Source organism: Canis lupus, chromosome 17 (assembly GCF_011100685.1).
Source record: "Canis lupus familiaris isolate Mischka breed German Shepherd chromosome 17, alternate assembly UU_Cfam_GSD_1.0, whole genome shotgun sequence".
Classification (NCBI taxonomy): Eukaryota; Metazoa; Chordata; class Mammalia; order Carnivora; family Canidae; genus Canis; species Canis lupus.
Genome location: NC_049238.1, coordinates 26,044,820 through 26,060,762, shown reverse-complemented (window position 1 = coordinate 26,060,762; position 15,943 = coordinate 26,044,820). Strand labels below are relative to the sequence as shown.

Sequence of the window (15,943 nt, the reverse complement as noted above, 5' to 3'; positions counted from 1 at the left end):
TTCCTTTTTCTTTTTCCCTTCCATAGCCCCTATCTCAGATCTAAACCCTCTTTTGTTCCTGGGCCCCTCCACCTGAGTCTTGAGCAAGGAGACTATGGAAAGGGCCGAGGGTAAATAATGTGAACAGCTGCTTGCTGCAGCTCCAGTGGGGGAGCAGGAGGGACCCTTTTGCAGGAAACAGAGAACAATTATGTAAGAAAAATTCATGGAAAGAAAAAAGATAAATGCTTACAAGTCTTAACCTGCCCACAATTCAAAGTGCTTATGTTAAAGATTCTGAATCAAAATGGAAAACCTGAGTATATCAATCTTCCCTTTCAAGCTATTTAACTCTTCCTCCAACCATCAAAGAAGCAAATCCACTACACATAATTCAAACAAAAGGCAAGGAACCAGGAGAACCAAAAGAGGACTTACCTTTTCATTTTCATCAGGCTTTTCACTCTGCCCATTTCCATACACTTCGGCATACAGCCTCCAGATTTCTCCATCATTTGTCACTCTTGAAGTCACTCTGCCAAGTAACTCCTGCAGCTTTCCTTTGAGGCCAGTTGCAACATCTCCACTTCGATCAGTCATCCCGTCAACCACTGCCCTGACCAGAATTTTAAGGACCTTAAAAAAGCACAGAACAAAGTGGTAAGCTAGAAAAAAAATAATAACAAAAAACAAAGGGCTACCATCATCAATGACAGAGATGGTGAAAAACCTTGAGATATGCTGGAATATCACCTTTACTCTTTTTAAAAATAAACATCAAGCCATCCTGAACCACTATCTAGAATCACATGCTGATTCCATGGGCTCCCTTTTAAGGCTTCTTGCAGGGTTCTTCTTTTACAGGCTTGATGCTTCTCTCTTCTCATTCTGAAGGCTCTCTTCTCATTCTGAGTGCTCTGAGTGATCTGATTTACACCTGTACCTTTTAGGAATTTAAGCTCAGACTCAGGGTCCTAATTACATACAGCAATAAAAGTGGACAAGAGAATGTATATGTCACATGCAGCTGGGACCTTGAACAAGAGTGGAAGCAACGACAAATATCTTCATACTATCTGTATGTTCAATGGCCAGGTAAATGAACTTAGAAGAAAGTTCTATAAGGAGGAAGAGATCATAGAAGTCATTCATGGCCATGGCAGATATTGCCTAAAGAGACTCTGTTGGATAAAAATCAGATTACAGATCCTAAGAAGCGCTACACTTAAGGGAAGATAAAGAGGGGTCTAGGCATAAGCAAGACTAAGAAGGAGTTCTCAGAAAGATGAGATAAAGTGAGGTCATGGAAACCAAGGACGGAGGAAGTAACAAGAAGAGCGCAGCTACCAAAGTTTAGGGATGAAAGACTCCATCAGATTTAGCAATTACAAAAGGTTAGTGACTGTATCCAGAGCCAAAGCAAGAAAAAAGGCAGGAGACACTATGATTTCAGACAAGAGGTTTACAAAGAGAGAGAAAAACATGAAAACCAAGACAATTATCAACATTGTAAAAAGCAAAAAAAGACCCCATAGTAGTCTGTAATACTCATTTTGAATATTATATGTATACATATAGAATATTAATAGAGAATATTCATTTAACCAAAAAATTTACTGTAAATATACTGGGAAGATAAGAAACTAGTTGGGGTGCCTGGGTAGCTCAGTTGGTTGAGTATTTGACTCTTGGTTTTGACTCAGATCATGATCTCAGAAGGTCATGAGATCGAGCCCCACATTGAGCTCCATGCTCAGTCAGCTCTCTCCCTCTTCCTCCCCTTCTGCTCATCCCCACTACTTGGGTTCTTGTGCTCTCTCTCAAATAAACAAATAAAAGAAATAAAATTTTTAAAAATATATATCCTTTAAAAAAATAAGAAAGTAACAGAGATTTTGACATAAGGGAGTTAAGTCTTTGTTTATTAATATAAGCAAAGGAGTCAACAGATAATACCTAAATTTGGTTAATAAAAAGTAGCAGTATATATTTATGTTATGAAATATGGAAATATGCAAATGGCAAAAGAAACACTAAATATTACATACTTGCTTGGGGAGCAGGATCTTTAGGACTATAAAGGAGTAAAGCAGGAAATTGCTATATTTTGTTATAAGCCTTTGACTACTATTTCACTTGTATATGTGTGTATATTATTTTCATAAAATAAAATTTTAATTTAAAAACAGAGAAAAGGCAAGAATAAACACATTTAAAAATTGGTGAAGATGAAACAAAAAATGAAGGCAACATAAACATTCACTTATCAGATTTTATTTTCACATTATCTCCTTGGTGTGCATGAGGAGGGGGTTAGTGACTAAAATGGGGCTGGTAGGGGCTTTGGCAGAATGGGCAATGATCTCACTCAAGTTCAGGTGTGTTCTCATGTAAATTCTTATGTTTATGTATTACTTTTCTATATGTAGACTGTATTTTAATAAAACTTCTTTTAAAAGTTATTTTTTGCAATTAAGAAAGCCTCATACACTAAAGGGAACAGAGTGATTAAAATACATTAACAATGGAGTTAATTTGTAATCTTAAAAAGTGGTCTTAGAATGGTAACAGAATTATTTTTTAAAAAAAACATTAATTTTATAATTTACTGGCTAATATCACCATTTTCATCCCACTAGCTAGTGAGAAAAGTCACATTCTAGTTTCCAGACTGACTACAAAACAGTAACTTTGGACATATATTAAAGGACAAAGAACTTTAAGTACAAAGTACCAGACACAGCATCTACCTAAAACACCAAATACTCATGAACAGCTAGATCAAGAGTGAAGAGGAAAATCTATAGAATTGCTAAAATCTGCTGTAAATATGGGGACTACAATACTGGTAAACAGCAGTGATGAGGGAGGACAGTTCTATCTACTACATCACAAATTGTTGTATCAAGGAATCAGCATACATGTAAAGAACTTCAAAACTGTAAAGCAATATTAACTGAAAATGACCACTGATCCTCAACTTCCTTACTTCATCAGAAGTGAACAGCAAAACCCTCATTGTTAGCTCACTTGCCATGTGCCCCTAAATTTCCTTCTGGTTCAAAAGAGACCTAAAGAAAAACAGAATCCCCTGCCATGGTAGCAGCCCTCAATACTGCCCTCCCCCGCCCCCCACCGCTACCGCCACTGTGAGCATCACTGTGTGCCAAGCCCTGTGCTGAGCACATGACCAACCTGATCTCATTTAGTTCTCACAATGACCCTAGCAGGCAGGTACTTTACTCTCCCCACTTTGCAAATAAACTCAGGCAAGAGAGGCAAAATGTACTTTCTCTGGGTCCCCTAGCAAGTAAGGCACGGAGATGGGTTTTGAATAACAGTGGTATTTGACTACTGAGTTTTGATGAAATGATGAGAAGACAATAATGGTAGATAACACTTCCGTGTGTGTGTGTGTGTGTGTGTGTGTGTGTATACACATATATGAGACAGAGATATAGAGACGAAGAGAGCATGTGAGCATGCGTGAGAGCCAGGGCCTCTATGAACACACAGAGGAGTCAAGTAACTTGTCCAGAGTCACACACCTGTGGAAGGCAGAGTGGATTTGAACCCACAGTCTGGGTCCTGGATCTTGCTCTCAAACATTCATTGTGTTCATTTTTTTTTTTTAAGATTTTATTTATTCATGAGAGACACACAGAGAGAGGCAGAGACACAGGCAGAGGTAGAAGCAGGCCCCACACAGGAAGCCTGATGTGGGACTCGATCCCAGAACTCCAGGATCACGCCCTGAGCCGAAGGCAGACGCTCAACAGCTGAGCCACCCAGGTGTCCCTTGTGTTCATTTTTAAGGCACAGCCCCCTACTCCCATTATTTCTTCCATAAATTCTATTACACTAGGAAAATTTCTCTTTCGGGGAATATGCATACTTGTGACTTTGGTCATTTCATTATCATTTTTTTTGCCAACTCTTGAATCAACCAAAACCAAACAGGTTTTTGTAGATTGATTTATTGATTTTACTACCCCAAGACATCAGAGCAAATAAAAAATAAAAAGGGAAAATAAAATTCCCAAACACAAGCAGTGTTTTTTTCTAATTGCAATGAATTTCTTCTAAATTTTTTACTCTGTAAATTCTTTAATACTATGAAAATGGAAAAAAAAATACTATGAAAATGGTCTTATCTTACCCATTTCACTTAACATTATGTTATAGAATTTTTTTATGTTTTCATATACTCTTTAAAATGGATCATTGTAGTGGATTTAAAATATTTTACTGGATGCTTGGGTGGCTCAGCGGTTGAGTGCCTGCCTTTGGCCGAGGGCATGATCCTTGGGTCCTGGGATCAAGTCCCGCATAAGGCTCCCTGCTTAGAACCTGCTTCTCTCTCTGCCTGTGTCTCTGACTCTCTCTTCTCTGTGTCTCTCATGAATAAATAAAATATTCCACTAGGTTGACAGACTATTGTCTATTTAACAATTTCCCTGCAGTCCGATAAATAGGCTGCTTCCTTCTGCTGCCACTGTTATTATTACTATAAGTTACACTTCTATATGTATCTTTGCGCCCAGAGTTTTTTTTTTCCCACACCGAAGCTATCCTTAGGTTAGATTTCCAGGAATAGGAGCACCTTGCTGGCTTAATTAGTGGAGAGTGTGACTCTTGATCTCAGGGTTGTGAGTTCAAGTCCCACGATGGGTTGTAGAGGTTACTTAAAAAAAAAATAGAAAATATTTAAGAGAGAGAGAGAGAGAGAGAGAGAGAATTCCAGAACACAATTATAGAATCAAGGGAATAAACATCTTAAGACTCTGGAAGTGAGTTTGATGCTTCCTAAAAGGACTAAATCAGGGGATCCCTGGGTGGCTCAGCAGTTTAGCTCCTGCCGTCAGCCCAGGGCGTGATCCTGGAATCCTGGGATCGAGTACCACGTCGGGCTCCCTGAATGGAGCCTGCTTCTCCTTCTGCCTGTGTCTGCCTCTCTCTCTTTGTGTCTCTCATGAATAAATAAAATCTTTTAAAAAAATAAAAGGGCTAAATCAAATTAGATGCCTACCAGTGGTATATGAAAATGGTCATTTCATTGCATATTACCAGCACTGGGCATATCATTATTTTTTAAATCTTTGATATTTTGTTCTATTAAAGGTATATGCAACTGTTATTTTGAATTTTCTTTTATTACTTAGTGCTGAGTACACATATTTCCCTTTAAAGATATTTAAATGTTTTCTTAATTTATATTGAACTCATTTGTTTCCAGTGTGAAATCAGCTTTACTGTTAACCTTCATTATGGAAATAATATAGCCCACAAGCTGATGGACTAACGCACTGCTAGCTCCTCTTTCTGAACTCAACACCATACATCGCTTGAGAAAGAATAAAGTTGATGAATCTGAGGCAGAAACAGTAGACATGTGAGAAACTATGGGAGACAGAAACTGGCTGGGGAGAAGGGCAGCCATGGGTGGAGGTGCCAGCTGCCAATGTTCACAGGTGCGCTGCTCTATACACCATGTGCCATCGGCCTGGAGAGACTAAAACATAGCAGAGCCAGCCGTGTAAGCCAGGGACCTGTAGGTACAGCAGGGCAGAAGGCCTGGCTGGGTGGGAGGTGGACAGCAACAGGCCCCGGAGGCCTGGCCCTCTACCTGGTGAGGCCATTAGAGGGCTACTCAAAAACGTGGGCACAGGAAGAAAGTCGTGCCTGAAAGAGAACAGCGAGGTTTCTTGAGGAGCCAGACCACCTGGTGGCAGTGGGATGGGGCAGGGTGAAGCTCACCCAAGGGGTGAGATTCTCCTATGGCCTGGATTCACAAGGAAGGGCACTGCTTAGGTCCTGGGCTTGTATTAGGCTTTCCCACTGGCATATACTACCAGTGTAAAGCCAATATCTGGGGAGGACAGCTGTCATGAATTTGCATCCTCCCCAAATTCATGTCTAAACAAAACTTCACAATGTGATCTTATTTGGAAACAGATATAATTTGCAAATAAATATAATTAATTAAAATGAGGTTATACCAGGGTTAGGGTTGGGTTGTTAGGATTAAAAATAAGAAAAGGTTATACCAGATTTTGGTGTGCCCTAAATCCAATGACTAATGTCCTCCTAAGAAGGGGAGAGGACACACAGAGAAGGTGGTACAGAAGTAGGGGAAGAGGGAGAGACTGGAGCAAGGGCACCGCAATTAAAGGAATGCCTGGAGCCACCACCATCCACAGGAAGCAAGGGAAGATTGTTCTCCACAGTCTTCAAAGGAAGCACGGCCTGGCTAGCACCTTGATTTTGGACTTCTAGACTTCAGAACTGAGTGGTGAGAATGAACCTCTGTTTTTTGAAGACGCCAAGTCTGTTTTGGTAACTTATTAGAGCAGACATAGGAGACTAATCCAGGAGTCTTGAGTAGAAAGATTCAGACAACATTGAAGTCACTGAGACAGCCTCTCCCCAGGGCACTTACCTGGCTTCTCCCAAATGATCTTCCAGGTTCAGTCAGGAAGCACTAAATGAATGGCTGTCATGTCACAGCCTCTCCCTTCTAGGGATGGTGATCTCTGGCACCCACTCAGATGGCCTTCTTTCCCCACGTGTAGAAGTTTCAAGTATCAAATCTCTCAAACTTTTCCTTACTGGAGTATGGCTTTTGAATCATGATTAAAAATAATTTCTCCAACCCCAATCTTATAAAACATATTTGCCATACTTTCTTATCTTTCAGTGCCTTAATGGCCTTACTTTTTCGGTGATGATGATGATGATGATGACGACGACGAAAGCGGCCACACTTAGAACACCTGTATGTGTCAAGCACTATTCTAAGCCCTTTACATATATCAACTCATTTAATCCTCACAATAATCCTTGGGAGGCAGGTGCTATTTTCATCTTCATCTGTGAAGGTGAGGCACAAAGTGATTAACTTCCCCACGGCCGGAGGGTAGTGACCAGGTGGAGGCAGGCTACAAGCCCGGACTGCCTAGCTTCAGAATCAATGCTCTTATTTACAACATAATCCTAATTCTCAAGGCATTCCAATTTAAATATCTGGTCCACTTGAATTTATTTTGGTTTAAGCAGTGAAGCAGAGCTTTAGTTTTTTATCCCATATGCTTGGCCAACTATTCTAATACATATTGAATGTTCTATTTTTATCCCACAGATTGAGAATGTCATCTTCCTCATGGACTACATTCTCATACTTACTCGAGTCTGTTTCTGAATCCTCTGTTCTGTCACATTTCATTTCCACAGCAGATGTTAACTCTTTATATAATAAGGGTATAATTAATTTTTTTATCTTTCCTATTTGTTACAAATATTCTGTCACATATTTTTAAAATGTGGTCATAAAAATTCAAGTTTTCTTTTATTGCTTTAAAGTTCAGAAAATTTGCGAAGTATCCACTTCTATTCCTGATATTTTTATGAGATGAAAAATATTTTGCATATAGTTGGTCCATTTGGAATTCATTTGATGTATCATAGAGTAATCTAAGTACATTTTTTAAGCCAGGATGCTTAAAGGGATTTCACTCTAATCAATATAAACAACATGTAGTTCCTCACATTCTCCCCAAACCAACGCCACGCCACGGATGCCTTGTGATGACCTCTTAATCCCTTGCCTGCAGCTCTCATGCATTTAGGGGATAGAGAAGTTTCGTTTTCTCTCCTGAGCCTAGGGAATGCAGAGAGCAGAGAATGACTGTGGAGAGCCACCTCTAGCCCCTGAAGAGAGTTCACGTTTCCTCACATGGAGGAACAGTGATTCCCATGTACCTGCTGAAGAATCCCCACACAGAGAAAGACCTAGCTATCCCCTTCCCCAACACTAACCTTGAACTCTTTGGCCAAGTCTCACCAAAATCAAATCTTGGCCAAAAGCACAAGGTGTTGGCCTTTTGAGTTCTGAAGGTCTTCAAAGCAAGAAGGAATGGCACTGCCTTAGGTCCAATTACAAAAACTTCCAAGTGGGCTCCAGGCCAGGAATGAAGCAGTTTTCCGCTTCCAATCTTGGCTATCTCCCTGCTCCACTTGGAGCTCTTTAAAGAACTTGCTCTGTTTCCTGGCCTGATAACCCTGACCCATGGCTTCCCCAAATCTCGGTTATCACAGCAAGGTAGACAGTTTAATATTTGCATTTTCACTTCTTCAGGGAAAAAAAAATGTCTTCAATTATAGAAAAGGCATGCACAGGTTTTTAGGTTAAATAGATGAGACATTAGGCTTCAAGTCTTGGCTTTACTACCACTTGCCAGCTATGAAATATCAGCCTTACTAGTTCACCTTGCTGAGCCTCAGATACCTCAGGAATCAAATGGAAATAATACCTATTTTACAGATATAATTTAAATAAACTATATCCATTCCCTCCCCCTCTTTTAAAAAAAGATTTTATTTATTTATTCATGAGACACAGAGAGAGAGAGGCAGAGACATAGGCAGAGGGAGGCCTGATGTGGGACTTGATCCCAGGACCCCAGGATCACGACCTGAGCCAAAGGCAGATGCTCAATCACTGAGCCATCATCCAGGTGTCCCTCACCCCTCTTTTCTTTCAGGGAGCCACCATTTGTTCCAAGACTTCAGTTTGGTTGGCAACCTGCCCACTGTTCAGCACCACCACCTCCCCCACCTTTCCAAAGAATATACCACATGGAAATCCACACAAAGAACAAGGGCAATATAAAAGAACATACAGTGTATGAGTCTCTGTATATGACATTTAAGAAAAAGCAAAATTGAACTATGGTGCAGAAATCAGAAAGCAGTTGCCTAGCTTGAGGGGCAAGGGTGGTGGTATAAGTGACTGGAAAGGGACATAAGAGGACTTTCTGTGATGATGAAAATGTACCATACCTGTTTTGGGGGTTGGCTATATAAGAACATGTGGTGATCCAAACACATCGACTAACACTTAAGATCTATAAATTTTAACCTATATAACTTATGCCCCAATTTTTAAAAACTTTGTAATGTAGTTCACATACTCACTAATATAGAAATGAGTTTTTTAACATGAATCTTCCCATAGACTTCAAGACATGACACAAAGGAGAAAAACAGGCATACCTAAATGAGATTCCTGTCTTTGGTTTCTACTAGCTAAATGACTGGTCAAGTTATATAACCTCCTTATGGTTCACATTCACCCACTGTAAAATGAGAAATATTTAGTACCCACCTAAAAATGCTGAATGCCCTATTAAAAGATAACCCATGTGAAGTGCCAGAAACACAGCAAGCACTTGATATACGTTAACCCCCTTCCCTTCCTCTTCCATTTATAAATAGTAAATGGAGTGTAATACTGCAATAGTTAAATTCTTTTCCTAAAAAATTGCCCCAGTGATCAAAGAAGGAGGAGAAGGCTAAGGAGGGCGAGAAAGAAGAGGAGGAAAAAAAAGAAAAAAGAAAAAATTAACAAATCAACATTAGAATGTACCCTGAGGAAAGAAGCATGGTATTCACAAGGAGTTATCTGCAAGGATACTCATGGCATTATCTACAATAGTAAAAGCCTGGAAAATTAAAGAGATTAATTATGCAGGAATATGAAATTTTGTTTTATGGTAACTAAAATACATATGTATAATCTAGACATGAATATAAATATGTGCTATGATAAAATTCCTGAGTTTTACTAGTTTATGCATTAGTCAAAATTAGGGCATAGAGAAAAAAAGGAAAAAGTGATACAGATAGTTCTTTTATTACAAACATTGAAAAATACAAAATAATTTGTAGCTAATTTACTCTATGTATTAGGGGCGTATAAATTTAACATGTACACACACACAAAAGAAACAATGAAAATGGGCAGGGCTGGGGTGGCTGAGTGATGGGCACTGAGGGGGGCACTTGAGATGAGCACTGGGTGTTGTGCTATATGTTGGCAAACAGAACTCCAATAAAAAAATAATTAAAAAAAAGTTTTTTTAAAGTTTTAAAACTTTTTAAAAAAGTTTAAAAGTTAAAAAAAACAGACTAAAATGGTTCTCTGGATAAGAAAAAAAAGAAAAAAGAAAAATTTAATGTTATAACTTTCAGTGTAAAAGGGCTTGCAAACATTTTTGTTAATTATGTATCACAACTCTCCTTCATAAAGTTACCAATAGCTGAAAGGTAACAAAATCTATTTGCATATATACATGAAAGGCATGACATATGCAAAAATATGATTTTAATTAGCATTCTATGATATGAAGGGCTACAACTCAAATTGGCATGTTGTAAGATTCTTAACATTAAACAGTGAATTCATCTGGACATGTTTGCACAAATGGGCAACGTAAGGCTGTAAAGTACTGTGGCCCTTACAGAAGAGGCATGTCCAACACTAACACTAAAACAATTTCTAAAAATGTGAATGCCTCTTTTTTCTTTTAGCTTCATGACTGGCCTATTTTGGTTCTTTTCCTTTAATATTAGGATTTCAAGGCTAAAATATTTGTATTTTTTAAATGACTGTGACTTCATTATTCAAATAATGTATTTGTATACACTGAAAATGGCACTCATTCTTTTTTATATAGTCGGTAATAACTATGGACAATACATGCTTTACACTATAAATAACTGAGCACATTATCAATCATTAAAATGGAAAAATAATGACTACATGTAAAGAATCAAACTGTGATGATATTAAAGGCTTAGCAAAAGTAAAACAAAAAGAAACAATGAAACTGACAATAATCACATTTGTATATATGCAAATATAAAAATTAAATAAATAAATTTTTAAACCAAACTAAAAGAGAATGAGGTCAGGTAATGTCAAACGTAAGAATATCAGGGGTTTTTTGAAAGACATCCCTTGCCAACTTATAGAGTCAAATTAAGTAAAAAAATTTTTTAGCCAAGATAAAAAAATATTACAGACAACCTATCAATCGTCTTGGTCCACACTAATTGTAATAAAGCATGATGACAGACAAATATTCCATGAGGCTAATATGACCAAGCTCATCACTAGCTATCAAGACTTCCCTTCCATGATGATTCCATCACTACAGAGCGATTCTACCCACACCTGCCAGACACAAAACATTGCCATCAGCATTCTAAGACACTTGTAAGAAAAGCTAGTAACAGGTCCTGACACGTTATCTCACTGTGGCAATTTCTCCATCATAAGGTGCTACAGATGATAATTTAATCTGAGTAAATTTCTGGTTATCTAGATACTATGTTCTCAGTAATATTTCTCCAAATCCAAATGTAAAAATTAAGCTAAGAGCCTTAAGACATCTTCAAAAGTGCTATCCAAAGTGCCTTGTTTACAAGCAATATTTCTCACAATAGGATCGATTACTGGGTGCTTCTGTGTGTGGTAGTGGGGCGACAGGACGGAAGTCTCAAGAACCCTAAAGCTGCCCTTAATTGTTTCTAAAAACACTGAACTTTTATAGAAACTAATTTCAAACTCACTGAAATAATTCATGTCCAGATGAAATACTACTGTATGGCGGCATCTGGGTGGCTCAGTCAGTTGAATATCTGACTCTTGGTTTCAGTTCCAGTCATGATCTCAGGGTCATGAGATCAAGCCCCACATTGGGCTCTATGCTCAGCACAGAGTCTACTTGTCCCTCTCCCTCTGCTCCTCTCTCTCTCTTTTTCTCTCAAACAAATAAAATCTTTAAAAAAAAAAATACTACTGTAGGGCAGCCCTGGTGGCTCAGCGGTTTAATGCCGCCTTTGGCCCAGGTTGTGATCCTGGAGACCCAGGATCGAGTCCCACATTGGGCTCCCTGCATGGAGCCTGCTTCTCCCTCTGCCTGCGTCTCAGCCTCTCCCTCTCTCTGTGCTTCTCATGAATAAATAAATAAACTCTTAAAAAAAAAAAAAAAAGAAACTGGAGACACATGATAGAAGACTAATGGGATCAGATTGACCAAGGAGTCAATTCTAAGACAATTCAGAAGACATGACATCCCCAGCAGCGACACCAGCAGGACAGGAAAGCAGGTTGACAAGTTGGAAAATCAACCCTTCCAGTATTATCAGGTAGGAGGGGAGCTTCACACTCCTTTCTAATGTGTGTGTGGTTTGTGTAGCTAAGCCTGCAGGCCTCCTCTAGGGTCCCTTCCTGCTCTGACAGTTTGTAATGCTAAAGAATGCTGGAACTGAGCCAGCGGTGGTGTCTAAATGAGAAGTGTTGGATTTCAAGGTTTTATGCACATTTTTTTAATGTGAAAGAAAAAAAACCCAGAATTTATTTCAAGTATAAGATGGAATAAACTACCACTATAAAATATTTATATTCTCCCTGAGATTTTAGGAATAGGCTTTAGGATGCTTTCTAGTAAAGAAAGATCTTTTTAAAAAACTACAGTTGAAGTAAACAGGAGGATAAGCACCTTGGAATCTCTGCCTCATTCTCAGTGGTTTGGTAACATACTGAGATCCTCGAACATACAGAGCCTCATCAGTACCCTTTGTCCACAGGCTAGGTATAGAAGAGAAAGAACTGCCTCAGCAGAAAGTTTCAGCTCTGTCCACAGGACTGGCAGGAAACTATACAAATAAATGTGCTAGGGCTCCTATCCTCTCTAGGATGTAAAGTTCAGCTATGCCTCTGTTAACATTTTAATTGATCAATGTACAGTCAATGTACAGTATTTAGAAAGGATGGAAGAATAAAAGAAAAAGAAAACTAACTCAAAGGGGTCAACATACGTCCTGGAAGTAGGTATATCTTTCTAATTGAAGCCAAAGATCTTTGAAGTGAACAGCCCAGAAGCTGAGCCTGGCCAGTTATATGCCTGAGTTTGCAAGACCAGGCAGACAGGTTGAGGGGCAGGGCTAAATGACAGGGCCCAGAAAGGGCAGATTTTGGAACAGCTGGAGTACAGATAACAGGTCATAAAAATAGGTATTATCATACATTAGATATTTTTTTTCATTATTTCAACTTCCTCATTTTAAATAGCATGTGCTGACTAATGCAAATAAAGTGTTATATTTTCAAGCCTCTTGACTTTGTAACTCATAGGCTCCTGCGCAGCCTTGTGTTTGTACAGTCTTCAACCACAGTTCAACCACAAGATGACAAACACAGTGGCTTCAAGTCCCCCACATTTTCTGAAAGGATCTAATATTTTTTGGACAGTGTTAAGAGTTAACCATTCTGACTTCATCTCACCAAGAGGATCATTTCACTAACCACTACAAAGAAAATGCTAGTCTTCATTTCTATATTGTTCAAAACATCTCAAAGTATTAAAAAAAAAATCTGAAAGTATACAGTAAATGCTTGTTCAATGAGTGAATCAATGAGTATGAGACTTATTCTAGCTATTACATTGAGATAACCAAAGCAATAAATCATACAAACATCATTCTATTTTGTTCCTGCAAGCTGACTGTACGTATGTAAACCACTTATCAGTTCTCCTTAACTGAGTCACAGTAACAGTCAGTCTATAACTACACAAACATATTTGACATTGGAATGCCAGCATACATAATGAAGAATATTCAACTAAAGAAAAAAAAAACTTGTTTTATATATCACGTATGTTTAACAAAATTTTCCTGTGTAGAGTCAAGGAAACAAATTATATCATTCAGATGATTCTGGTCCCCAGTTCTGACCTGTGTGTGTGTGAACACGTGCATGCACATGTACATAGATGTGTGTGGGTTCGGGGGGTTCCCCATACTACCAACTCAATTCTGACACTATCTACCTTGAGATTGCATCAGATCCCACACACTGATGTCTCAGTCCTATAAAACTGCCAGTCCCTCCTCCTCCCCACTTCAGATGCCAGTCACAAGTCCAGGTTGTCACCTGTGCTTTTATAGATTGGAGATTCCAAATCACCCCTCCTCAGGTTTGATTAGTTTGCTAGAGTAGTTAGTTCACAGAACTTCAAGAAGCATCTTACTTACTAGATTATTGGTTTATTATGAGGAACAGCCAGATGGAAGAGATGCATAAGGCAAAATATGTGGGAAAAGGCATGGTGCTTCCATGCTTTCTCAAGATGTACATTCTCCCTGCACCTCCATGTGTTTACCAACACAGAAGCTCTTGAACCCTATCCTTTTGGGGTTTTTTTGTTTGTTTTTTTAGTATTTTTTTTAAATTTTTATTTATTTATGATAGAGAGAGAGAGAGGCAGAGACACAGGCAGAGGGAGAAGCAGGCTCCATGCACGGGGAGCCCGACGTGGGACTCGATCCGGGTCTCCAGGATCGCGCCCTGGGCCAAAGGCAGGCGCTAAACTGCTGCGCCACCCAGGGATCCCTCCTTTTGGGTTTTTATGGAAGCTCAATTACATAGACATGACTTATTAAATCATTGGCCATTGTTGATGGGAGTTCAATCTCCAGACCCTCTTCCCTCCCAGGAGATCACAGGAAGAAGGGAGTAGAGGTTATGGGAATGAAAGCTCCAGCCCTGTACTTCCTGGCAACCATCACCATCCTTAGGTGCTTTCCAAAAGTCACCTCATAACACAACAGAAGACACCTTTATTGGCTGTCATCATTTAGGAAATTCCAAAGCTTTTGGATCTCTGTGCCAGAAACCAGAACCAAAACCAAATACATATTTAGTCAGTATCACAATCATATAATCAAGCATTAATGCCAATCACAAGTTGAAAAAACAAATATGAATCTCTCACCTGAACATCTTTGTATTTGTCTCGTAAGTCCAAGAGCCGGTGATAAGCTTTAATGGCTTCTGAAAATTCCCCAACATCAGTGCTGGTGAGGATGTAGTTTTCCCAGATCTGCCAGTGTTCATAGTTGCACTTGAGAGCTTCTTGTAAAGTTCTAAAAGCTTTTACTCTATTGAAGGTCAGATTTTAAAGGCAAAAATGATGAACAATCATAGCTAAATAAACCATAGATTCAGGTATAAAATGCTAATGTCAACTTCCTGTCAGTCCTTAATCATTCACATTAATAAACAGAATTTGAGACTCAAACAATTCCAAAGCACCTTAAATTTCCCTACAAAATTTTTAAAAATTTAAATGGAACAAGAAATTGCAACACAAAAAACAGGTAGAAATTAAACAAGAGCAGGGAAATGTAAATAAAAACCAACTGGAAATTTTGGAATTGAAAGAGACATTTAAACAAACAAACCTCCATAGGTGACAAAAAAAAAAACAAAAAAAAAAACAAAAACTAGACTGCATGCAAAGAGAGAACTGATGAATTGGAAAGCAGTAGTGAGAAATCTACAAGGAATTCAGATTAAAAAACAAAAAAGCAATAAAGAAAGTATGAGAGGTAAGGCTCAAACATACATCTGATTGACGTGCCACAGTAAAAAGATGCAGAAAATGTCAGGACACAGTATTTGAAATAAGGTTCAGTATTTCCCAGAACTGAACAAAGATCTAAATTCTATGATCAAAAGTATATTTTTGTACCAAACATTATAAATAAAGATAAACCAACATCTAGTTATGTTGGATGAAAGTGCAAAACATTAAAAATAATTCTGAAACCTACAAAAGAATGACAATGAGAACAGCAGATATTTTATTAGCAACAAAAGATGTAGAAAACAATAGGATAATACGTGTAAAGCTTTTCATCAAAATAATTGTCGTGCCTAACATTTTATAACCAGGTATATTTACCACTCAAGAGTAAATGTGAAGTCAAACACTTTCAGATGTACAAAGACTAAGAGAGTTTATCAGATGCTGGTCCTAAGTAGAACTATTGAAGGACCCTTTCTTGCAAAAATTAAAAGGGAAATCAGAGAGAAAGACAGGGATACAATAAATGATCAATGGTGAGAACAGAAACTGATAAAACGGGACACCTGTGTGGCTCAGTCGGTTAAGTGTCTGCCTTTGGCTCAGGTCATGATCTTGGGGTCAGGGGATCAAGCCCCACTTTGGGCTCCCTGCTCAGCGGAGAACCTGCTTCTTCCTCTCCCCTCTGCTTATGCGCTCTCTCACTCAAATAAATAAAATCTTAATTATTATTTTTTTTTAATTTTTAT

The 15,943-nt window shown here is 38.5% G+C and overlaps 1 protein-coding gene across 1 annotated transcript in view; it reads right to left on the bottom strand.

Moving 5' to 3' along the window:
• The window catches only part of TTC27 (tetratricopeptide repeat domain 27), a 172,432-nt gene that overhangs the window by 6,588 nt on the left and 149,901 nt on the right, over positions 1-15,943 (bottom strand). Inside the window, exons 16-17 of the mRNA XM_038561237.1 lie at positions 14,601-14,766; positions 418-615 (exon numbers count right to left, since the gene is read on the bottom strand). Of these exons, the coding sequence (XP_038417165.1) occupies positions 418-615; positions 14,601-14,766 (364 nt within the window). The remainder of the gene's footprint in view (positions 1-417; positions 616-14,600; positions 14,767-15,943) is intronic.